This window comes from Bos indicus, chromosome 7 (genome assembly GCF_029378745.1).
Source record: "Bos indicus isolate NIAB-ARS_2022 breed Sahiwal x Tharparkar chromosome 7, NIAB-ARS_B.indTharparkar_mat_pri_1.0, whole genome shotgun sequence".
Lineage (NCBI taxonomy): Eukaryota > Metazoa > Chordata > Mammalia > Artiodactyla > Bovidae > Bos > Bos indicus.
This window is the reverse complement of record NC_091766.1, coordinates 43,271,583-43,293,372: the sequence shown is the minus strand read 5'-3', so window position 1 is coordinate 43,293,372 and position 21,790 is coordinate 43,271,583. Positions and strand designations below refer to the sequence as shown.

At 58.8% G+C, this 21,790-nt stretch overlaps 2 protein-coding genes across 8 annotated transcripts; one reads left to right on the top strand and one right to left on the bottom strand.

Moving 5' to 3' along the window:
- Window positions 1-356: 356 nt before the first annotated feature.
- On the top strand, window positions 357-4,923 carry POLR2E (RNA polymerase II, I and III subunit E). Of its 2 annotated transcripts, none has more exons than XM_070793477.1 (7): window positions 357-598; window positions 2,023-2,197; window positions 3,009-3,124; window positions 3,473-3,553; window positions 3,869-3,966; window positions 4,079-4,157; window positions 4,264-4,923. In XM_070793477.1, exons 1-7 carry the CDS (start codon window positions 542-544, stop codon window positions 4,327-4,329), a joined length of 672 nt encoding a protein of 223 aa, XP_070649578.1. In that variant the 5' UTR covers window positions 357-541; the 3' UTR covers window positions 4,330-4,923. The 2 variants fall into 2 exon arrangements, with proteins under 2 accessions (XP_070649578.1, XP_019820407.1); XM_019964848.2 differs by having other exon boundaries at window positions 360-598; window positions 3,908-3,966.
- A 3,175-nt stretch (window positions 4,924-8,098) lies between these two features.
- Window positions 8,099-20,819, bottom strand: ARHGAP45 (Rho GTPase activating protein 45). 6 transcript variants are annotated; one of them, XM_070793467.1, is made up of 23 exons: window positions 20,579-20,819; window positions 19,346-19,676; window positions 16,368-16,511; window positions 16,083-16,167; window positions 15,912-15,984; window positions 15,665-15,731; window positions 15,406-15,543; window positions 15,262-15,326; window positions 14,961-15,071; window positions 14,809-14,889; window positions 13,036-13,224; window positions 12,674-12,811; window positions 12,393-12,583; window positions 12,150-12,274; window positions 11,990-12,073; window positions 11,754-11,858; window positions 11,469-11,641; window positions 11,002-11,190; window positions 10,771-10,908; window positions 10,312-10,538; window positions 10,018-10,228; window positions 9,251-9,359; window positions 8,099-8,874 (listed from the first exon to the last, which is right to left on the bottom strand). In XM_070793467.1, exons 1-23 carry the CDS (start codon window positions 20,666-20,668, stop codon window positions 8,462-8,464), a joined length of 3,477 nt encoding a protein of 1,158 aa, XP_070649568.1. In that variant the 5' UTR covers window positions 20,669-20,819; the 3' UTR covers window positions 8,099-8,461. The 6 variants fall into 6 exon arrangements, with proteins under 6 accessions (XP_070649568.1, XP_070649567.1, XP_070649572.1 ...); XM_070793466.1 differs by lacking the exon at window positions 20,579-20,819 and adding an exon at window positions 20,358-20,524; XM_070793471.1 differs by lacking the exon at window positions 19,346-19,676 and having other exon boundaries at window positions 20,579-20,800.
- Window positions 20,820-21,790: the final 971 nt, after the last annotated feature.

Here is a 21,790-nt window from a genome sequence, read left to right as displayed (position 1 = left end):
GGTTGTGCACTCTTGGGGTATCCAAACAGGGGCTGGGCTGGGCCTCAGGGGACAGGAAAGGGGGAGAAGAGAGATGGGTGCATTTCATAAGCACCAGGAACTATACCAAGCTCCTCCCAAGTACGAGCATCTCTTTAGATCCTCTAAAATGGGGGACACTTTATTCTTTCCGTTATAAAACGGAAAACCGAGGCTCCTCTCACACCTCCTCCGACTCTCCAGATTCTAAACACTGTCCAGACTGAAGTTGAGCAAAAACCACCACTCCCGAGAGGGCTTGCGGTCAAAGCATCGCGAGAACTTCCGAGGGGCGGGTGGGCGGTGCTGTTTGAAAAGCTGCTCGCGCAACCAACAGCCGCTTTAGTAAGGCTGGGGCTGCCCTTGGCAGTGCCGCTCCCGAAGGTCGCTGTATTCAGGCGTTCGCCTGCGACAGCCGTGCCCGGGTAGACGACGTGTTGGGGGCCTGATCAGGACTCGGAGTAGGCACAGTGGGCGCGGGTCGTACCGGTCGCAGGCGCAGTGTGTGAGAGCGGCGGCAGTCATGGACGACGAAGAGGAGACATACCGGCTGTGGAAGATCCGCAAGACCATCATGCAGGTGAGCCGCGCGGGGGCCGCCCTCCTTGGAGAACGCGGTGAGGGCGGGCCTGGCTGCGCCAGACGAACTGGGCACGCGGCGGCCGAGGCGTGAACGGCGGGTGCAGGGCCCACTGATGGTGACCAGCCTCTCCATCCGGGGCCGCGCGGCTGGAGCGGAGGAGTCGAGCCCCAGAGCCCCCCGAGAAGGGGTCAGGATCTCGCTCGAGCTGGAGGGAGGGAAGGCGGGACACGCTGGGCCGCCGTGTATTTGTGTTCCTGGAAGGTTGTGGTGTTACAGCCCCTGATCCTTGAAGTTCTTAATCAGTAAGAATTGATAAAAGGCCAGACTAGAAGTTCAGGCAAGGCTTTGTTGGAGCTTATGCTGCAGCAGGAGGGAGCGAAAACAACAGGCGCCCTTCTTAGCTCGTCTTGAATGGGGTGAGGGTGGGCGCGGGTCCAGGGGTCATGCCAGAGTGATGACTTGGGTGGTCTGCCTACCCTCTGGGTGGTGCTGTGTGCAGGGATCACGCCTGGCACCCAGCTTTTGCTCCCGGCACCTCAGAAGTGGCAGTGGAGTTTTTTACTTTTTGTTGTCTATCATTTGCTCCAGCTGGGCCATTGCACAGTTATTTTTAGTCCCGCATAGTTTCTGGGTATTCTTTTGCTGGAGGAGATGTTTGTCCAAGTGCAGGCACTGCTGCAAAGGGTCTCAGCTCCCAGCCTGTCTTATCAGCACCACCTTAAGTGCATAACGCAGAATCCCGGGTTCTTGACGGTGGAAGGAACCCTGGGGCTGGTCTGACCCCTGTCTGGTGGTTACTTAGATGCCTTGCCCACCAACTCAGTCTCAGTGTCACAAAAGTCATACCAGCTTTTTCTGTATACCACATGCTTTAAGCCACCTTGTGAGAGGGGTCCAGTGTGATGCCTTGGGGACTTGATCAAGAGCACCCAGCCTCCTGGGAATTGTGTTGGAGCTAAGGCTGGGCTGTGACCTAGCCTCTCCAACACTTGGCAGAGCTACCCAAGACAGGGCTGGACGAGCTGCGCTTCTACCTGATGGTGTCCGGGCCGCGGGAGAGGAGACCCGGGTCTCTTAAGTGGAGACTCGGTGGGGGGGTGGGGGATGTGGGCAGGGCTGGGTGGCAGCTCCAACCTTCCTTTCTCTGTCCAGGTCCTCACCTAGTCTGTGTGCTCACAGAGCCCCAGTTTCTGAGCAGGACCTTGAACTCCTGGGCCTCACGCTTAGGCCTGGTTTCCCAGCCGACACCCTCCCGGCCTGCTGTACCTGTCAGACCTACATCCTGGGGCCTGGCTCTGGACTCAGCATCCCCGCTTGCATCCCAGGCCTTTCCCCAGTCTCCTCTGTGGTGGCCTCACCCACCGGAGCTCTGGCTGCTGTCCCATCTCCACTGTGCGATCACCTGCCCTTTCTCTCTGCAGCTGTGCCACGACCGTGGCTACCTGGTGACCCAGGATGAGCTGGACCAGACTCTGGAGGAGTTCAAGGCCCAATTTGGGGACAAGCCCAGTGAAGGGCGGCCGAGGCGCACGGACCTCACGGTACTGGTGGCCCACAACGACGACCCCACCGACCAGATGTTTGTCTTCTTCCCAGGTGAGGGCTGCTCAGGGCCAGCTCACAGCAGCCACCTGCTGTGCACCCCAGAGTCATGCACCCACCCTTATCCTTCTGTCCCCTGCCCTCCTTGCTGTGGGGACCCCTTCTCCAGCTTCCCTCTTCTCGATCACCCATCCATTCTCTCTGGGCCTAAAGATCACATTTCCAAATACAGTTTCATTCTGAGATTCTAGGGCCAGTACCCCAACAGAGGGACTTCGGGGGCAGAGTGGGTTAGTGGAATGGGAAGTGAGAGCAGCTTGCGGGGGTGGATGTACTGCACACAGACCGTGGGACTGCCTTAGGTGCTGACCTGCTGGGCTCCTAGGGTCCGGCTGTTCTGTGGTAGGCCCTGCGTGCTGCCAAGATCATGAGGACCCCCACTGCTGCAGCATGGAGATGGGTGGTCTGTGTCTGGCAGGACCATGCTTTCCGGGTCATCTCACCTCAGCTCAAACTCTGAGAACCCCAGCCCTTGTCTTATGAACTCCCAGACTAAACCACTTAATCCAGGGCTTCCCAAACCTCAGAGCCACTGAGTCCTGGGCAAGCCCAGACTCCCAGACCCCACTTCTAGAAGAGGTCCCCGAGGTCCAGGGCGCCTAGGGCACTGTCATCTCCCATGTGACCTGGAGGCAGCCAGCCCCTCCATTCTGGGAACCAGCGCCCAGTTCTTGCTTTGCACATGGGGAGGCTGAGGCCCGAGAGTGGGAGTGGCACCGCAGTGCCTTGGCAGAGCCAGGCTAGAACCTGGGTGCCCGATGGGAAGGGGCCCAGCAGCACAGACCAGCCTGTGCTCTGCCTGCAGAGGAGCCTAAGGTGGGCATCAAGACCATCAAGGTGTACTGTCAGCGCATGCAGGAGGAGAACATCACGCGTGCCCTCATTGTGGTGCAGCAGGGCATGACGCCCTCTGCCAAGCAGGTAAGCCTGCCCCACTGGGGTGGGATGGAGCCTGGCCAGCACCTCTGTCCCCAGGCCCAGGGACCGGCTGCCACACTAGCTCCCAGCAACCCTGGGAGCATCCTGACAGGTGCTCACCTTTCTTGATGTGAGACCAAGGCCTTATTACTGTGCTCAGAGCCTGGGCGGAGTTGGGTGGTGTTTCCCAGTTTATGATGCGAGATGTCTTTCTGAGCCACAAGGGTAAACCTTGCTCCATTTCCAGGGTGCCAGCTGCCCACGAGGAGGAGCTGGGTTGGGGCGGGCCTGGGGGCCACACAGGGGCAGGCAGCTGCCCCTGCTGCACTTGAGGGTTGATGTCTCTTCCAGTCCCTGGTTGACATGGCACCCAAGTACATCTTGGAGCAGTTTCTGCAGCAGGAGCTGCTCATCAACATCACAGAGCATGAGGTAGGGGTGCGGGAGCTCGGGTGGGATGAGATTGGAGACCCACCCCCCAGCCCCTCACCTTTTTAGGAACAGCAGACGTCCGGGGGCCCCCCAGTGTGGAAAGAAAGTAGGGCGATCCAGCCTTCAGTCAGGAGTTGGGGGGCGGGGTGCAGTTTCTATCTCTCCTGGAGCCCTGGCTCCCAGGATTGTGCCCTGTGGCCCATCTGCAGGGCAGGGTTGTAGGCTCCAGACACCACCCCCTCCCTCGCAGTGTGGAGTTAGGACTGGCGCAGACGCCTAGATCCCGAGCTGTACCCATCCCCTGGGGGCTCCCAGGGTCTGTCGTCCCATGGAGCCCGGGTTCTCTTCTCACAGCTGGTCCCGGAGCATGTGGTCATGACCAAGGAAGAGGTAACGGAACTGCTGGCCCGGTAGTATCCTTTCTGGCCCTTGACTGGGCCTAGCTCCTCTCCCCACCCTGCCTTTCACCCCGACCCCAGACCCCCAGTCAGTCCAGCAAGGCCTTTTCCCTGACCTACTACCCAGTAAACTCCGAGAGAACCAGCTGCCCAGGATCCAGGCAGGAGACCCTGTGGCGCGCTACTTTGGGATAAAGCGCGGACAGGTAAGAAGCCCTCCCAGGGTGGAACTAGAGCCAGGGCTTCTGGGCAGGGCGGAGGGAACCCAGGCTGCTACTCCTGCACTGCTCCAGCTCTGCTTCCTGCCCCTAGGTGGTGAAGATCATCCGGCCGAGCGAGACTGCGGGCAGGTACATCACCTACCGGCTGGTACAGTAGCTGCTTGTGGACAGACAGCTGGTGTCGGGCCACGCAATGGTGTTCATCCCACTCCTGTGAGCGCGCCACACCACTTCCCTCTCTGGAGGCAGCCCCAGTTCTGGCCTGGTTGTGCCCAGCTTCTGTGATGAACAGTCACAGATCACACGACTAACTGCCCGTTTTTCTGCCAGCATGTCCCCTGGGGGACAGAGAGATAGATGGTCGTGACCACCCCCTCACCCTACCCCACCCCCGCTGCTCCTGGCCAGGAGTGTGGGAGCTGGTTGCCTTAGGAAACTTGCCTCTGCTTCTCCTGGATCCTAAGGCACTTCGCCTTGGGCCTTGGATCTGCCGTTCCTGGGCTGAGAGTCCCTGCAGCCTCTCCTGGATGCCAAGCCGTGGCCCTGGATCCCAGCTGACGGTGCCTCTGGAGGGGCCAGGACACCTCAGGGTGGCCCGGCATCCTCTGGCCTCCCCTCGCTGTGTCCCCCACGGTGGCCCTGATGCTGCCTGTCCAGGGGCTCTGAGGACAGTAGCAGTGAGAAGAAAACTGGAATTGGTTGCTTTGGAATGCTGGGTGTCTTAAAGAATTAAAGCTATTTTGAGTCATAAGTTCACTCATCTGAAGACCAAGGCAAAACAACGCTGGGTTTGCTGTGAGCAGACTTGCTCAGGCTCTAGGCCACTCCACAGGGTCACTGCCCACTTCCCCTGGAGGAGGCAGGGGTGGGGCTCCAGCACACCCTCTAGCTTTGCTTCTTGGTGCTCTTCCATAGAAGTTGGGGGTCAGACCACCTAGTTTTCCTCTATACTAACTTCAGAGGCCTCCCTCCCCAGGCTAAGTGCCACTGTTTGTATTTCTTATTAATAGCTTCTTTGACGTGCGATCTACATACCATACGGTTCACCCGTTTAAAGTTCGTGGTTCTGTGATTTTTAGTACATGCACAATTGTGCACCACAGTCAACTGTGGAACACTCCATCACTCTAAAAAAAAGCCCCATCCTGTTAGCAGTCACCCCAGCCCGACTACCACTAGCTCTGTCGATCGGCCTGTTCTGGACATTTCCCACCAGTGGAATCACACCCTGTGTGTCCTGTGTCTGCTTCTCTCCTGAGCATTGTGTTCTCAGGATCTGTCCACGTGGTAGCCGTGTCAGGGCTTCTCCTTTTCCTGGCTGAGGGACACTGTGTTTCTTCTTCAGTTGATGGACCCAGGTTGTTTCCATTATGAGTAGTGTTGCTGTGAGCATCCAGGTACACATTGCTGTGATTGTATTTATTTTTCTGGGTGTGGTGTGTACATTGGAGTAGAATTGGTCTTGCAGAAGCTCTGGTCACGCTTTGGAGAAGCTGTCAGACTGTCTTCCCTGTGGCTGCCCCATTTCTTGTTCCTGAGCCCCATAGAGAGGTCCCACTGTCTCCACCTCCTTGCCAGCACTGGTTCTATGGCCTAGGGGATGGGGAGGGGGTACAGGGTGGCCAGTGGTGGCGCTGTGGTTCCGGTTCCCTTGCCAGGTGCTGTGGTGGTGAGCATGGGGCTTGCTGGCTGCCTGTGGGTTACCTCAGATACGTGTCTGTGCACAGGTCCTTTACTTCTTGTTTAACTGGGTTGTTTTCCATTACTGAGTTTTAGGGGTTCTTTATATATCCTAGGCACAAATTACAAAACGGTTTCCCCACGTTTTATATCTCTTAGGTGTCCCCATGTAGTGTTTTTAGTTTTTGACTGCCTTGGGTCGTAGTTGCAACATGTGTGAGATTTTAGTTCCCCAACCAGGGATCAAACCACCTCCTGCTGTGCTGGCAGGTGGATTCTCAACCACTGGACCCCAGGGATGTCCATCCCCCTGTAGTCTTTATTTGTGGGTCTCAAATTCTGGGTTTACTCCTGGGCATCGTGTGACCTGGGGTGGTCACTTTCCCACAGACAGATGGTGCTCTTGACGCTGCTTACTGAGGAATAGTGCTGCCCTGAGTCTCCGCTCTTGGAGTGAACGCATAGACCCATGCGAGTCTGTGTGGAGATCCTCTTTTCATTGATAAATTTAGGTTTGTTTTTTTTTTAATTTCATTTATTTTTAATTGGAGCATGATTGCTTTACAATTCTGTGTTGGTTTCTGCCACACATCAACATGAATCAGCCATAGGTATACATATGCCCCCTCCCTCTTGAACATCCCTTCCCAAAGCTTAGATTTTAAAATCGTAATTTTACAGTACATCTTAACAGGCAAACAGGTCTCCCCTTTCTCCAAAACAGATATACATTGTTTTCCAAAACTGTCTCAGCCAGAATAAGCCAGATGTAGATGGACAAATTCTGTCTGATTCCATTTACCTGGGATCTCTAAGCAGTCAGGTCCACAAAGACAGAAGTAGATGGTGCTGGGGGGCCAGGGACTGGAAGGAGAGAGGGAGTTGGTGTTTCCTGGGGACCAGAGTTTCGGTTTGGGAAGATGAGAAAGTTCTGGAGATGACGGTGGGAATGGTTGCACAACTGTGTCAATGTGCTGTGCTTGTGAACTCTGCAGGTTAACATGGCAGAAACAGTAAACATGTAGTTTACAGTCTTGGATGTTCTTAGATTTTTACTCTTGCTAATGAACTCCAGAATCAGTGCATTGATTCCCTGAAAACTCCTTTTCTTCTGGTTGGGGGCCTAGTGGGGGGCACTGGGTGCAGGCCTGTCCACAGGTATGGGGCCTCAGATGCGAGGTATAGATGTTCCACCAGCGGTACCAGCTCTCCTTTGGGGTCCCCCCCAACCCCCGCTTGTTGCTTGGGGATCGGTTCTGCTGCCGCAAGTCCCTGAGATTGGTCCAGACGCCAGCCTCAGAGCTTCAGGAAGTGGGCACCTTCCCGATTGTGACTCTGGGTCAGGCCATGCCTGAAGGTGGCACAGCCTGTTAAAAGTCCTTTGGTGGGGTCGCGTCTGGAACCGTTTGCAGGCCAGGCCAGGCTCCTCACAGGCACTTGGGTGCCTGGAGCCGGGTGCTTCTTACCTCCTCCATGGAGAAGTGGAGGTCCCCTCTGCCCTGCGGAGCACCTGGAAGTGTTCATAGATCTTTTCACGCATTCTGTCTTAAAAACTTAGGGGTCAGCACACTTGTTCTGTAAAGGCCAGAGGGTGAGTGTCTTGGCTGTGCTGGCCAGGTTGCCTTGCTGCAGTTACTCAACTCTGCTACCCCGCGGGGCAGAAGTGGCCATAAGTCACATGCAACCACAGGGTACGGCCTGGGCTTTTATCTTTGTTTGCCAAACTGCAGGCCACCTTCTGGGCTCTTAGGAAGCTTAGGCAGGGGCAGAGCTCTGACCACCACAGCTGGTCTTACCTAAGCTTGGGGAGGACAGCCGTTTTGGGGGGCTGTCCTGTCAGAAAGGGAGACCTAGCAGGTTCTACCATGATGGGATGTGAATCCATGTCATTCATCTCATGAGTAGTTGGGTCTCTGCTTAGCCATCCCTGGCCCTCCAGGATAAACCTGTAGGAATGGAGGCAGAGCCTCGCCTCTTCCTGGCTATGCTGTCTTGGACAGTGGCTACTGTCTCCCTGAGGCTCTTTAGTCCACGTGGGTTTCCTGAGCCAGGAGTGCAGGGAAGTGATGCCTTGTGTCTATGTCCCCACGGCCACCTGGGCTCACACGCCCTATTGGGGTTGCCCTGCCCTGTGGTGGAATTTCTATTCACAGCTCCCCCCACTGCCCCAGGCCCAGCGAGGAGCTGGGAACATTGCTGAGGAGCTGGGAACATTGCTCAGGCTGCTGCTGCCAGAGGAGGCAGGCTCAGGTTGAAGACTTTATTGTATGCAAAAGGAAAGTACACATTGGAAAACTCCACTGTGGGAACTTCCTGTATCCTAACACCAGTATCCAAACCCGCTCATCTGTAAGAACCAGTTTGTCTTGAGGCCAGCTGGCCCACTCTCCACAAGGCGTCCAGCCCTCCTCCCAGGTGCCCTGTGACCTCCTTGGCCTGGCTCAGAGTGGGCAGGGTCCTCCATCACATCAAGTCTGAGAGCGGGTGTGCAGAGTAGCGCAGGCAGAAGCTTCTGGGAAGGCGGATCAGTAATGCCCTGGCCGCTGTGGCCGGAAGGAGAGGCCTCTCAGTGACGTGTCCACGGGGGCGGGACCTGCCCACTACCCCAGCTACACAAACTCTGGCTGCCTCTTGCAGCTGTTGCCCCCTACCAGCCGCCCACCACGCAGCCTCACAGCTGGCAGCCAAGCTGCAGCCACGTTGTTGCACCGGTTGGTGGCGTTGCACTGGGTGGTGGTGGTGCACTGGCTGGTGTTGTTGCACTGGTTGGTGTTGTACTCGGAGAGCCTCCGGGCTGGCTCCTCCCCAGGGCCCTCCCAGGCCCCAGGCCCGTACTCGCCGGCTGTGGCACCCAGCTGCTCTTCGCTGCCGCTGCGGCTGCCCTGACTGCCCTCTGTGCCTGCCTCGCCGCCCTGCCTCTCCAGAAAACTGAGCCGGTGCAGTGCAGCCCCACCCACCGGGGACTGCAGGTCTGAGGCCTCCTCCAGCTCTGAGTCGGAGTCATTGGAGGCGACATGGGGTTCTGAAAAGTCCAAGGGAGAGGGACAGAGATTCAGAGGGACAGATGGACGGCCTGTGAGCTGGGGGTGGAACCACTGGGCATCTGCCTCTGGTGACACCAAGAGGCTCCCCCACCCCCCCAGCAGGCCTGTCTCCCTGCTCAGAACCCTCTCAAATCAGGTGCAGGGTCTCAGATACATGGGGTTGTTTCCACTTCTGCGTGCCTGTTTCTTGGACCTGGCAAAACACCTTGAAAGGGTATCTCTTTGCAAGGGTTTGTAACAGATTAAAGACAGGTAACACTTGTGTCTGGGGAAACAGTTCAGTCTGCAGCCCTTGACATGGACCCACTACATCACCCCCCATCTGCCCAGCACCTCCAGGGCCACCCAACTCACCAAGGACCCCATCCTCAGCCTCCTCTGTCAAGGGAAAGGCTGCACCCCCGCTGCCCCCCAGGTACGGTGCCTGGACCACCACCTCGGGTCGCTGGCTGGATACCCCATCCTGCAGAAGCAGAAGAGAGGTCAGGGAAGCGCCACGGTTCTGGCCATGCCACGTTCCATTTACTTTCTTGTAAGTTAACCAAGTAAAAACCCTAAAAACCATTAACACCCGCTGCAGCTGAGCATATGAGGGCTCTCAGCCCCCCATCCCATGTCTGGACAGTCTGAGCTCATACAAAGGGGGCTGAGTCCCTATGGACACCAGCACTGGAGCCACTGTCCTGAAGCTACAACCAGGCATATCCCCTCCACAGCCTGCCTCCCCTAAAGGCAGCTGATGAGGCGTTAAAGATGTGCAGTGGGGACTGAGCATGGGAGCCAATGCTGCCTGGAAATAAGACCCTCTACCAAGGAGAGCAGCAGGCTGGACCCAGCTGAGCTTGTGGGAGCCAGGACACAAGGACAGGCTACAGAGCGGGCAGAAGTGGGAAACCAGAGGGGCCAGGACGGCTGGTCAAGCGCAGGTTCCACCCACAGATCTGAACCCACACTTCACCCAGTTCTTTGCTTAAAATGTGCCTTGAATGCCCCGGACAGCCCTGTCCAAGCCAAACATCTCCCAGCAGAACCCCCTGTATAATCCCCCCATAGGCAAGCAAGGTTCCTAGCCCCCACCATGCTCAGCCCTGCATCCCTTGTCCACAGTGGGAAGCCCTCACCTGGCCCCCTGGGGCCTCTTCGGGCTCCTCCTTGAAGACCAGGCTGAAGTGGGTGATGAGGGTCTCCACGATGCAGGCCTGGTGGGGGTAGTCCACCAGGGAGGAAAGGGACACCGTGGCCTCAGTGGGCCGGGGCCGCAGCAGCGTGGGCCCAAACACAATGCCCAGGTTCCCTGGTGTCATCTTGTTGTCCTGTTCCACCTCCACGATCCTGGGGGGTTGTAGGGTGCAGGGGCAGGTGTGAGCAGCTCCCAGGACCCTGCCACCCTTGACCCTGGCCGACTCGGCCCTCACCTGCGCAGGTGCCGCATCAGGTACCGCAGTGTGGCCCAGTTATCCCGAGGCAGGTCCCGTAGGAGTTCCCGCAACCGGCTCGCCATGGCCATGGCTGCAGCCTCCCTCTCTGTGGCATCCGGCCGACCCCGAGATGCTGCCTTGGCCTCGGCCTCGGCCTTCAGACTGTCTTTGGCCATCCCCACAAGCTCATGGTAGAAGCGGAAGGAAATGAGCGGCTCAGGGAGCTGCAAGGTGGCAAGGTCAAGTGTGGAGGGTCAGTAGGCAGGGCCCACAGACTGCTAGTCCTGCACTGGCCCCGCCCCTGACAGCGGCCCCGCCTCTACGTACAGGTCCCATCCACTCAATACTGACCATGCCCCAGCTTAGCAACCACGCCCCTTCCTAGCGCTGGTCACGCCCCCAGCAGGCTCCCTGTCCAGCCTAGGAATTGCTCTGTCTTGTCACCATTTATCTTACCTGGCGCAGATAGAGCTTGAGGACATTGCTGATGTCGTGGGGTGAGGCTTGCGACAATTCCACCAGCTCCTTGCCATTCTCGAAGGCCTGGCACAGCTTCTCTACACGTGTCTTCACCCCATTGACCCGGTAGATGCCCTGTGAAAGCCTGCAGTCAGCAGGGGCCCATGCCTCTCCCTCCCTGTGCAGTCCCTTGGCTGTAGTCCCCGCTGTTGTGCCGGCGGTGGTCACCTTGGTGCGCAGCGCCCGCTGCTCGATCTCAAAGATGCACTTCTTGATGATGAAGGGCACGCCGTCGGGGGTGCTGCAGGCAGCACGGCTGAAGTCCTGGCCAAAGAGCTGCAGACGGCCCTGCAGCTTCTTGTGGCCACACTGGATGGCCAGGGTCTCCAGGCACTTCTTGTGGCAGGCCAGGCAGCACTGGGGGTGGGCAGTGTGAGCAGCCCTACCTGACTCTGGTCCAGCTCAGACATCCCTGGCTCCATCTCCTGCCTCATCTCAGTGCACGCGCACACAAACACACACCCCCACCCCACCCCTGACTCCCCACCACAGTGCAGCTTCTGAAATAGTTTTCACCCTTCAGCCTGGGCTCCTCCCACTGCTCTGGCCCCACCTCCAGACCGCAGGTGCTCTCTCCCGACATGGGACGCACATCCAGGTGCCTGGCTCCCCTGGACCCGACCGGAACCACTCACCTCCTCACACTCGGCGCCCTGGAAGTACACGTAGCTGTTGCATTCCCGGCACTTGGCCGGTGTGCGGAGCTTCCGAAGCCGGTGGGTCCGGGCCGCCTTGGACAGCCCCACGTGGCGGAAGGGCCCGCTGGGCACAGCCACAGGCAGCTCTGGAGTCATGCCATTGAGGTCAGCTGGTGGGGGAGGGGGAAGGTGGTCAGTGTCACCGAGGGAGGTCAAGGCCAGACCCACAGAGAGTCTCCAAACCCTTCCTTCCCCCACTGCCCCGTTTAGAGGCTCCCTCACCCTGATCAAAGGCTGATGCCCCTGCACTGCCCTCCTGGTCGGCCAGCTCCTCGTTGGACGACATGGTGCCACAGGAAGACATACGCTCAAACTTCTTAAAGTCCTCTGAGCAGGAAACAGGGTGTCAGAGGCTCCCCCTGCACCCCCACCCCTGCTGCCCGCTGCACAATGAGCCCACTGAAGCCTGGGATGGGTCGCAGTGTTCCACCTCCCGCTGACCCAGCAGGCCCCTTCACCTGAGCCAGGGCTGGGGTCCAGACTGGCCTCCGAATCGGAGATGGAGATGGGCCACGACTTGTGCACCTGGTGGCCCCGCCCACCTGTGAAAGAAGTATCCCCAGTGAAGGTCTGAGGGGGGCTGCAAGGGGGCTGCGTCCGCCCCCTCTTGGCACTCACCCCTGCGCTCCTTGGCAATCTCTCCCTGGCTGGGCCCGCCGTCCTCCGGGGGGCTACTGGCAGCCTCTGCCCCCACAGCATCGCTGACATTGAAGCTGCTTTTCCGAGCACGCAGGACTGGGGACCTGGTGGGACCAACAGCCAAAAGGAGGGGCTGTGATGGGGGTCACAAGGGCTCCCTGCCCCTGCCCTCATCTCAGGCAGGAAGTCTGGCTCCCTGGGCATGCGCAGAAGGTAGTGTACCAGGCACTGGCGGACACGTGGGGCTCGAAGTCGTAGTGCACATCAGGCTCCTCGCCGCGCTGCAGCTGGCGCACATGGGAAGCGTACTGCTGGCCTGGGTCGTACAGCTTGCTGCTCTCATACAGCATGTGGAAGTGCACGGGCAGTGGGGCCGTCTGCGTGTGCATCATCTGGTAATATGAGATGGTGGCCTGTGGACGGGCGGGAGGTGAGCGCTAGTGGTCCTGGCACCTGACAGGTAGGTGCTCCTCCCACCTCTCCAGGGGAGCCCCAGTGCGCACCGACTTGATGGTCTGGTCACTCTGCCGGATGACCTCCTGGATCTGCCGTAGTGCCGTCACCTTGGTATCCTCCAGCTCCTGCTTCTGTGTCTTAGCATCGGCCACGCATGTACGGTAGGTGGCCATTGCTTCCTCCGCCTGGGGTGGGGGTGGTAGGTGGGCGGTTGCCCAGGGAAGCATTAGCCCACGGTTCAGCCCTCAGGGCATCTTCAGGCCCCACAAAGAAATCAACTAGGTACAAAAGGATGGGAAGGCATTCCTGCCAGGAGGCAGAGCCTGGACAAGGGACCAGAGGTGGGCAATTCTGTACAGGGCGTGAGGATCTGTCACCATGGGCCTTGCCCTCCATCACTGGCCCTCACCTTGTTCTTGGCCTCCTCCTCCAGGCGACGACGCTTGTCCAGGGTCTTGGAGGCTGCACCCCCTGCACCGGGCCCAATGTTGGCTTGCTCCTCCTCCGCCTTGGCCACCAGGAAGCGGGCCTTGTCATGGTCCTCGCAGCGCTGCATGTAGCCCTGCTTGGCCTTGCGGAGATTGGACTCTGCCTCTTGCTGTGGGTGTGGCAGTGAGCAGATGACCCCAGTCAGTCAAATACACATTAGAGACCTCTGCCACCCACATCTCTTGTGCACAGATCCTGTGGCCAGTGAAACAAACGGGACTCTTGGTGGAAGAGCAGGAGGTGACACCCATAGTGGGACCCTGGGAGGAGCCAGCATCTGGCCTGCCCATTTTACAGCTGGGGAAGGTAAGGCTCAGCTAAGCTCTGAAGGAGACACCGACGACATCATCCTCTTGACACCTACACCCACGCCCACCACAGTGACTTGCGCTTCTGTCTCTTTCACTTCCCTTCTTACAGACGAGACCAGTGAGGTCGCCCAGACAGGAAGTGAGGCACCCTCAAAGAGCACTCAGTTAAAACCCAGTGAGCCTTCTGGGGGCCACACCTTACAGCCTACACCATCAGAAGCTCAAACATATAAGAATTCATATGAGTACTAGTAGAAACATAGCACAGGGAAGGCCTTTCCATGTGACACAGAACCGAGAAACCATAAAAGGAAAGACTACTACTAACGATCACGGGTTTCAACTGGGAAAACAGGCCAACGGGTTAAATCAAAAATCAAAACAATAAACTGGGGGTGAAGGAGTCTGTAACACGTATCATCCAAAGCTGGGTTCTCTAATAGGTAGAACGCTCTGGGGAGTCAATAAGAAACAGGCTATTGTCCAGTCCAAGGTAAACAAAGGATACGAACTGAGAGCTCACAGAAGAGGAAGAGCGTGGCTGTGGCTCTGGAGGTCAGCCTCCCACACTCATCCCCCATGACCCAGCCATTATCTTTTGGGCACTGATCTGAGATGAATGCTAGGTCACAGGTCTGAGTAACAGGGGCACAAGCTCATCAGAGCAGTGATGTTTGAAACAGCAACAGCTCAACCACAACTAAACTCCATCAGTAGGGACGTACTGAAATGCGCCACATGGCTCTGTAGCTGAGAATGCCTAGCTAAGAGAAAGGCAGGACGGGTTTCACGTGGACTGAGACGGGGCAAGTCCCTGAATATGGAGGTGTGTTTAAAAGATCAGAAGCAGAATGGGGTACTCGGCAAGCTGTCATCAGGTGTGCAAAAGTTGGGGAGAAGGGCATTTGCCAGACATGCTAGATGGAGCTGCAGGACTCCACTAACTGGAGCTGGTTTCACCACCGACCCTGTTAACACACCTAAAAAGCAACACAAAAGATTCTAGTGCCTTGGAACTGCCCAAAAAGAGGTGAGAAGAGTAACCTGGAGGAAGAAGCTGGAGCATCCACCAGACCTGGTGAGCCCGTTTGGTCTACCCCAGACCTGCTCCTGGCAGCCACAGGTGACCCTGTTCCCCCGTGACAGCGAACTCTGACACTGAGGGGGGCCCCAGGGCCAGGGCCAGGGCCTTTCCTGCCACAGCTTGGAGGTCAGGAGCCTGAAGCAGCTTGGAGGCAGGACCCGCCTCACATGGGCACAGAGCACTCTGCACGATGTCGGTAAAACTCGGGAAATCTTCATCTGGGTGCGTACCAGAGGACTGTGCATGTGTGAGCTGGCCGCCCTGGCCCCTCCCAGCCCCCGTGCCCCACCCGTGGTACCAGCTTCCTCTGGGCGCGGTGCCAGGACTCTTTGATCTCCTTCCTTCGCTTCTCATGTTCGAGCCGCCGCAGATTCAGGGGCTTGGGAGAGACAAGTGTGAGTGGGGACCCCGGCACCTTCCATCCCGCCCACCCTCCCAGGTACAGCCTACCTGCATGAAGGTCTGGGTCAGCAGCGTGCCCACTGCCTGCACCAGGCCATGGCCGAACTCCAGGTCCTGTTCCAGCGCCAGTGAGTAGATGGACAGGAGGGGCATGTGCGGCTGTGGGGTGGGGCCGGCATCAGGGTCACGTGGGGGTGGGCCAGGAGCCCCCCTGCTCCCTCAACCGCCTTTGTACAGACTGGAAACCCCTTTTTTCCGGTCCATCCTGGAGGTATTGAGACTCACATCCAGGCCTGAGGAACCCTGCCCAGTGCCCCACCCACCCAGACACTCCCCCCAAGTTCCCCACCTCCTGCATGACACTCTGTCTGCAGTTCTGGACGATCTTCTGCAGGCCTTTGGCAAAGTCCATCTCTGCAGGGGAAGGGGTGTGAGGGCAGGGGGGCAGAGGGGGCCTCCAGCCAGACCCCACCCTGCAGACCCTAGCTCTCACCCAGCGCACTCCGCTTCTCCAGGTAGCCGATGAGGTCCTTCATGTATTTGGCCATGTTCTTGGCGTACTGCAGGGCAGCGTCCACGCCCCCCTCACAGCGCTGCAGCAGGGTGTCCACGTCCTCCGGGGACAGGCAGCCTGCAGAGTAGACACCCCTCAGCCCAGGCTCCACCCCTGCCCAGCCCTCCCCTGCCCCAGCCCACCCCTCCTCCCATCCACCACCCCAGTCCTCTGCCACTTGCTGGGCTCAGGGACTCACCCGCATCACACTCCTCACCGCTGGGGGGGGCACTCTCACTCGCCTGTCCATACAGGTTCTCCATGGACTATATCAGAAGGAGACAGGTGAGTCCAGCCTGGGCTTGGCCCTGTTTGAGGCCCACCCTGCAGGAGACAGTCGCCACCCCCCTGGACAGAGCGAGTGGCCGTGGTCCACAGAGGGAACAGGGGCACTCACCCGCCCTGCCAGCCTGACCCCAAGCGATATGCAGGCCACCCTTGCTCACCTGGCCTGGGTCCCCAGGGGGCACGGACAGGAGGATGCTGCTGTCCACTTCACCCATGAGGAACTCGGATACACTGCAGGGTAGAGGGGCAAGTGTCAAGGGGCACATGGGTCCACATGGGTCCCCACCCTTCCCCACCCCCACTCGTCCCCACGCCTACCCCAAACTCACGTGCTGCTAAAGGAGACAGCAATGGTCTCCAAGGCCTTCTCAAACTCCTGCTTGTCTGACTCATTGTTGCACTCATAATGGAAGGCTGGGGACAGACAAGGATGAGAGAGGTTGGCCCAGTCTGTTTGGGAGGTGACCAACCGTGCAACTAATTGAGGGGGGAACATTGGAGCTGTTGTGTCCATCACACTCCTATGCATCCTTCAAAACCCACTTCAAACATCCCCTCCTTCAGAAAGCCCTCCCAGACAGAAAGCTCTCTGTGCCTCGTCCCAGCTGGCTGACCTTTGACTTTGGCAATGAGGGTGCCAGCAGCCGTGAGTGTCTCCACAGTGTTCAGCAGTGGGTACTTGGAGATGACCTGGTGCATCACACGGAGGGCCTCACCCAGGCACTCATGGGCCAGTGGCCGGCGGGCCTCAAGGAGTTCTGCCAGGTAGAGTGGGTATGAGCAGGGAGGAAGGGAAAGCCTGTCCACCTAACCACCCAACCCTAACACTTCTCTCCCCAGGTGGGGAGACTGAGGCAGAGGAGGGAGAAGGCAACTGCCTAAGGCTCAGTGTGTGATCTCAGGGGGTGGGGTGGGGTGGACTGTCCCTCTCTGGACTGCTGGCCAGGTCGACAAAGGCCAGATGTCAGTCTAGACAGTCCTGCTTAGAACACCCTTTCCTGTCACTCCAGAAAATAACCTTCCACTGTCGTCCAAGTTGCAAAGCTCTGTTCAGTTCTCTCCTGGCCCTGCCGGCCTGGGAACTGAGGCTTAAACACCCCATTATCTCTCTCCAGACAACCACCCTATGAGGCAGGCCCTGTTATCACTTCCATTTAGAAGATGAGGAAACTGAGGCACACAGGGGAGAAGTCATTTCGCAAGGATCACACAGCTTTTCTAGCTCTGAAGATAGAAGGACACTGCCTGGCTTTATCACGAGGGCAGTGGGAAGCCATGGAAGGTGTCAGAGCAAAGAAAGGTCAAGGTCTGACCTACATCTTTGAGGGAGGCTTTAAGTGCCCTCCTCAGATATTCTTAACTGGAAAAAAAGCAGAGTGTGCAGGCAGAACATGCACCATGTAGTGGAAACAAAACTAAAGAAGCTTGTAGATGGTGAAGGAATGAGCAGACCTGCTGACACCCAGGAGGGTCCTACCTGTACCTCCCCCACCTGTGCGCTTCTGACTCAGCCTGGTAGGTGATACTCAAAAAAAAGGACTCTGGAAATAGGTGTCTGATCCCTTTTCAACACCGAGGACTTCCACTGAATACCAGACTCCCACTGAATACCACCGACAGGGAGACCCCTATGGAGTCCTTGGCCCCAACATTCCTCGGATTCAGGACTTGCGCCTGAATCAGTGGGGAGCTTCGGGAGGCCGGAAGGAGCTTCAGGAATCCAGGGAGGCCGGCCACGCCCCTTCCCCAGACATTCCTCCCAGGCACCCCGCCCCTCGTGTCTCCTGGGCCTCCGCCACCTGGGTCCCCGCAGCACCCCAACCTGGGCAGGTGGGACTCTGACGAAGCCCAGACATGCCCAGCTCTGCACCGGCCAAGGTAAGCGCCCGGCAGCCTTGTGTCCCCAGTGGGCCGGCAAATGCCCAGAGCACCACGTGCTCCTGACCAGAGCCTGCACCCCCACACCCCGCCCATCCCCTCACCTCGGGGCCCTGCCTGGCAGCGCACAGGCCTCTGGTCCAGCGCGGGGTGCACCGTCCCGCAGATACACATGGTATACCATCAGAGCGCAGGGATCGTGAATGCGCACGACGGCCTAGGGTCTTTGGTACCGGGTTTTCATCAGCCAAACCAGCTCTGGCCGGTCCGAAGACCCCGCCCCCGCCGAGGAAAGCTCCGCCCCCGGAGTCCCGCGAGCCCTGGCTGGGGTTCTCGGCTCCCCAAACTCAAGGATCAGGACTCAGACCTGAGTAGACGAGGAGATGTGACTCCATTCGGGATCGGGCTGCCAAGGGCAGACAGAGAAACAGGCCCAGGTACATGGTGTGGAGAGGTGCAGGGAGACCCCGCCCACGTGGATCCCTGCACTTACTGCCTCCCAAGCTGAAAGCCGTTCTGGCTATCCCACAACTATCATTGTAGGCTGAGGACCTCTGGTCACAGCCAGCATCCGTGCAGGGCGTGTCGTTGCCCCATTTCACAGATGAAATACCAGGGTCTCCCAGGCCGGCAGGGGCAACACCAGCATTCAAACCCAAATCCTCTCTACTCCAGTCCCTTCCCTCTGCCCAGGGCTGCCCCAAGGTGCAAAGAAGGGGGCCCCTGCCCTGGCCATCCTCCTGCACAATGCCCACAGGCTCAGCTCCACCCAGGCCTGGCCTCCAAGGAAGCGCTAGGATCGGAAAGGAACCGAGATTAAAGAGTTTCCCCAGGAAACAAGTCCAGCTCCACCCCAGGACCAGATAACCCCACAGGCTGACACCACCCCCACAGCAGAGGCTTGGCCAGCAAGGGAGCTCCCCATTACAGCCTTTAAAGCTGAGGTCCCTCTCCAGGTGGAGGTTGAACCTGGGCTCTGGCTCAGGTGAGCCAGAGTCAGGGGGCCACCCTGGGCCTCAGTTTCCTCATCCGTAAAATGGGCACATGAAAGGAGCAAGCCAGGGTGTTTAGCATGGCACTGGCACTGCGGTTTCCTGCAGGAGAGATCACAGTGCCCTCCTTGGCTGTTAGGGACAAACAGGAAGCAGATGAAAATAACTCGGCAGGAAGCTGAGCTGTCAGCGGACGCGTGGAGAAAACGGAACTGCCATCCACAGCCCGCTCACTCCTGCAGCTTACGTGCCGGTCCTGCCCCTCATCCCTCCTGAGTCTCTCTCTGTCCAGACCTCAGCGTGCCTCTCATTCACTTCAGTCCAACATGCAGATCTGACCTTGTTCCACCTCTGCTCTGACACCTTCTATGGCTCCCCAGCACCCTCAGGATAACATCCAGGGTCCCTCTGCTTGCCATTCTCAATGTCTTCAGCCTTACACATTTCATACACCTGAACCTTATTCCCCCCAATGCATCTCTACTTTGTATTTCTATGCACATGACATTCCCTCTACCTCAATGCCTTTCTTTCCTAGTTGCCACTGAACTCCTATTCATCTGTCAGAACCCTAGCTGCAATGTCTTTTTCCACAAAGCCCTCCGAACCATTTCCATCTGAGCCTCCCCAAGTCCTTCCCCAACTCTGTGCTGACCCCCTAGGTTTTAAGGTCTGACCCTGCTTTCCTCCACCCAGGCCTTGGTGTCCCTGCCAGTTCTCACCATCATGCAGAACACACTCCTTCAGTTTCTCAAGACCCTCGGCAAAGCGGGCCACGTCAGCCAGCAGGTGGGAGATGTCCTCCACGGTGTCTGGGCAGGGTCCCTGGATGGGTGCCTCGGCCGGGCTGGCCGCAGACAGTGGGCTGCGATGGCTGCGGCCCAGCGTCCAAGTGCTGGCCCCCGACAGAGGGAAGCCAGCAGCGCTGGCATGGCGGCTCAGGCTGGTTGGCCTCTTGAGAGTGCCTGTGGCCTTAGCATTCGAGGCCACACTTGGGGGTTCTAGGCTGGGCCCCAGGGACACTGCATCAGCCCCGTCTCTCCTAGGCAGCTCCTGGGAGGGTAGGGGGAGCTGGTAAAGCAGGTGCTCCCATTGGGCCCTGCCTCAGTTTCCCTGGAAGTGAAGTGGGGCTCTGGAGGGTCTTCAGCCTGACCCCATAGGGGTCAGAGGCCACAGGTCAGAGGGCTGAGATTTGGTGTTGGGCCCCTCCCACACCTGTTACCCAACGTCCTCTCCTGGAGCTTTCACAAACAACGTCTCTGCCCAAACCACAGCCGGGGTGGGGGAGGGGCGCCCCACTTCCGGAGGTAAGGAAGGGAGGGGGGTAAGGGGGAAGGGAGAGGGGTAGGGCTGGGGTCTCCTGAGCTGTCTCAGTAGAGGCCACTGCAGATGCCTACTCATTGGTAGACACCTCCTCAGTTCCTGTCCTCTGAGGGTCCAGCAGACTCCTGAGCCCACAGACACCGCAGGCCCTGTAGATGCCCCCAGGCTTGCACCAGGCCTGCCCCCGTGGGTCTCCTTCCACAGTCTGCTCCCTTATAAACCTTCTGCCTAACAGCCTGGCTATAGCTCTCACATCTAACGGTGCCTGGAGACCCCAAATTCCCTGAGCCCCCACCTGAAGGAGTCCAGGCCCAATGTACCCATACCCTGGTACCCACCCCACCACTCCTGGACCCCACAGCCGGCACTGGACAGGGTGGGAGGGTGCATGGCCGTCCCAAGGGCTCCTACCGTAAGCTGAATGCGAGGATCCCAGCCCATCCTGCGAAGCCCCTGCAGTCCAGCCTGGTGGGGGCTGTAGCTGGCTCGTACCCCCCGCCACTGGCCCAGCATGTCACTGCCCGGCCCTGCCCTGCTGGGCCTGATCACAGGGTGTCCTCCTGCCCTGGTGCTGCCCAGCTGTCGCTCTAAGGTCCCCGCCCGCCCCGTGCTCCCCTTAGAGGCTCACTCACCCCCGAGGGCTGTGGGCAGGGGCTTCCCGCCCTGTTCTTTTTCGAGATAGACGGGGTTTTCATGAGCTCTCTCTTCTTCCTGGAGAACATGGCGGGGCCAGGCCCGAGAAGCCCAAGGGGGCCTGGCTGGGGGAGGTAGGCCAGGGGTCTCAGTACCACAGCTCCTGGTGTTGGTGGCCTCGGGACCACATTGCCGCTGGCCACCCCCTCCTCAGCTGTCAGGCTCACGTGACAGGCACAGCCCTCATTGGCGGGCGCTTCCCCCCACAGGAAAAGGCCTCCGGAGGCGGTGACTCAGACCCGCCCCTGACCCTCCCCAGCTTCAGCCTCAGCCTGCCCCTCTGCACAGTGGGCTCAAAGGTGGGGTCCCAGGCCCCACCCCCAGCTTCCGCTTTCCTGAGCTCTGCGTGTGCATGTTTGCTGAGGTGCCCTGCCTGGCGGCAATGCCCCAGGCAAGACACTGATGCCCCAGGCACGATCCCTGCAGGGACACAGCGATTGCAGAGATGCTCACCCCCACTCAGCCACACCCAGATGCACCCAAGAGTGCAGATACCTGAACACGACGGACATGTGGGGACACAGACTTTGACATATGCTCAGAAGCCACCCAGCTCCACTGATGCAATGGGTACCCTGGACACAGGCACCTGCCTTCCAGTCCTCCCACCGCTCCTCTGTGTGGCCGCCTTCCACCCTTTGGCAACTCCCCGTGAAGACCCCAGGGAACAGTGCATGGTATAGTGGGTTGCCTTCCCTCCATCCATCTCCCACCCCCACCCCTGATTCTACATTCTGGGGACACTCAGCAGAACAGGTTAACCCTAACGCTAACTGCTGAGGCCACCATGCCACCTCCTCCCTCCCTGGCTTGGCCCCCAGACCTGGGGTGTTGGCAATGTGTATAGCACTCCCTGTACCCTCTCCCCCATAACCACCTCTTCTCTTGGAACCCCCCTAATCTGAGCCTTTTCCCCTCCCCCAGTCTTCCTCCCCTCCCCTTCTGGAGTCTCACCCTCTCATCCCCTACACCTTCCCCACTATTGGCCCCCACTGACCTCAGGTGGGAGGGGTGGATCTCCCGGGCACAGGGCACGCAGGCCACAGCCCCTCACGGCAAACCCAGTTCTCCAGGCCCGGGTCCATCCACTAACCCATCCCAGAAGGCCCTTGAGGATCCTCTGCCCACCACTCATCGCTCTGGATGCCAGG

Bases quoted from the DNA above. Each gene is read 5' to 3' on its own strand.
- POLR2E (XM_070793477.1), top strand. From the start codon at position 542: ATGGACGACGAAGAGGAGACATACCGGCTGTGGAAGATCCGCAAGACC. The intron at 2,198-3,008 runs GTGAGGGCTGCT...CTCTGCCTGCAG, and splicing joins GATGTTTGTCTTCTTCCCAG to AGGAGCCTAAGGTGGGCATC. The intron at 4,158-4,263 runs GTAAGAAGCCCT...TCCTGCCCCTAG, and splicing joins TTGGGATAAAGCGCGGACAG to GTGGTGAAGATCATCCGGCC.
- ARHGAP45 (XM_070793466.1), bottom strand. From the start codon at position 20,459: ATGCTGGGCCAGTGGCGGGGGGTACGAGCCAGCTACAGCCCCCACCAG. The intron at 16,512-19,345 runs GTGAGAACTGGC...TCTACCTGGCAG, and splicing joins GGAGTGTGTTCTGCATGATG to AACTCCTTGAGGCCCGCCGG. The intron at 16,168-16,367 runs GTCAGCCAGCTG...GTCTGTCCCCAG, and splicing joins CCTCATTGCCAAAGTCAAAG to CCTTCCATTATGAGTGCAAC.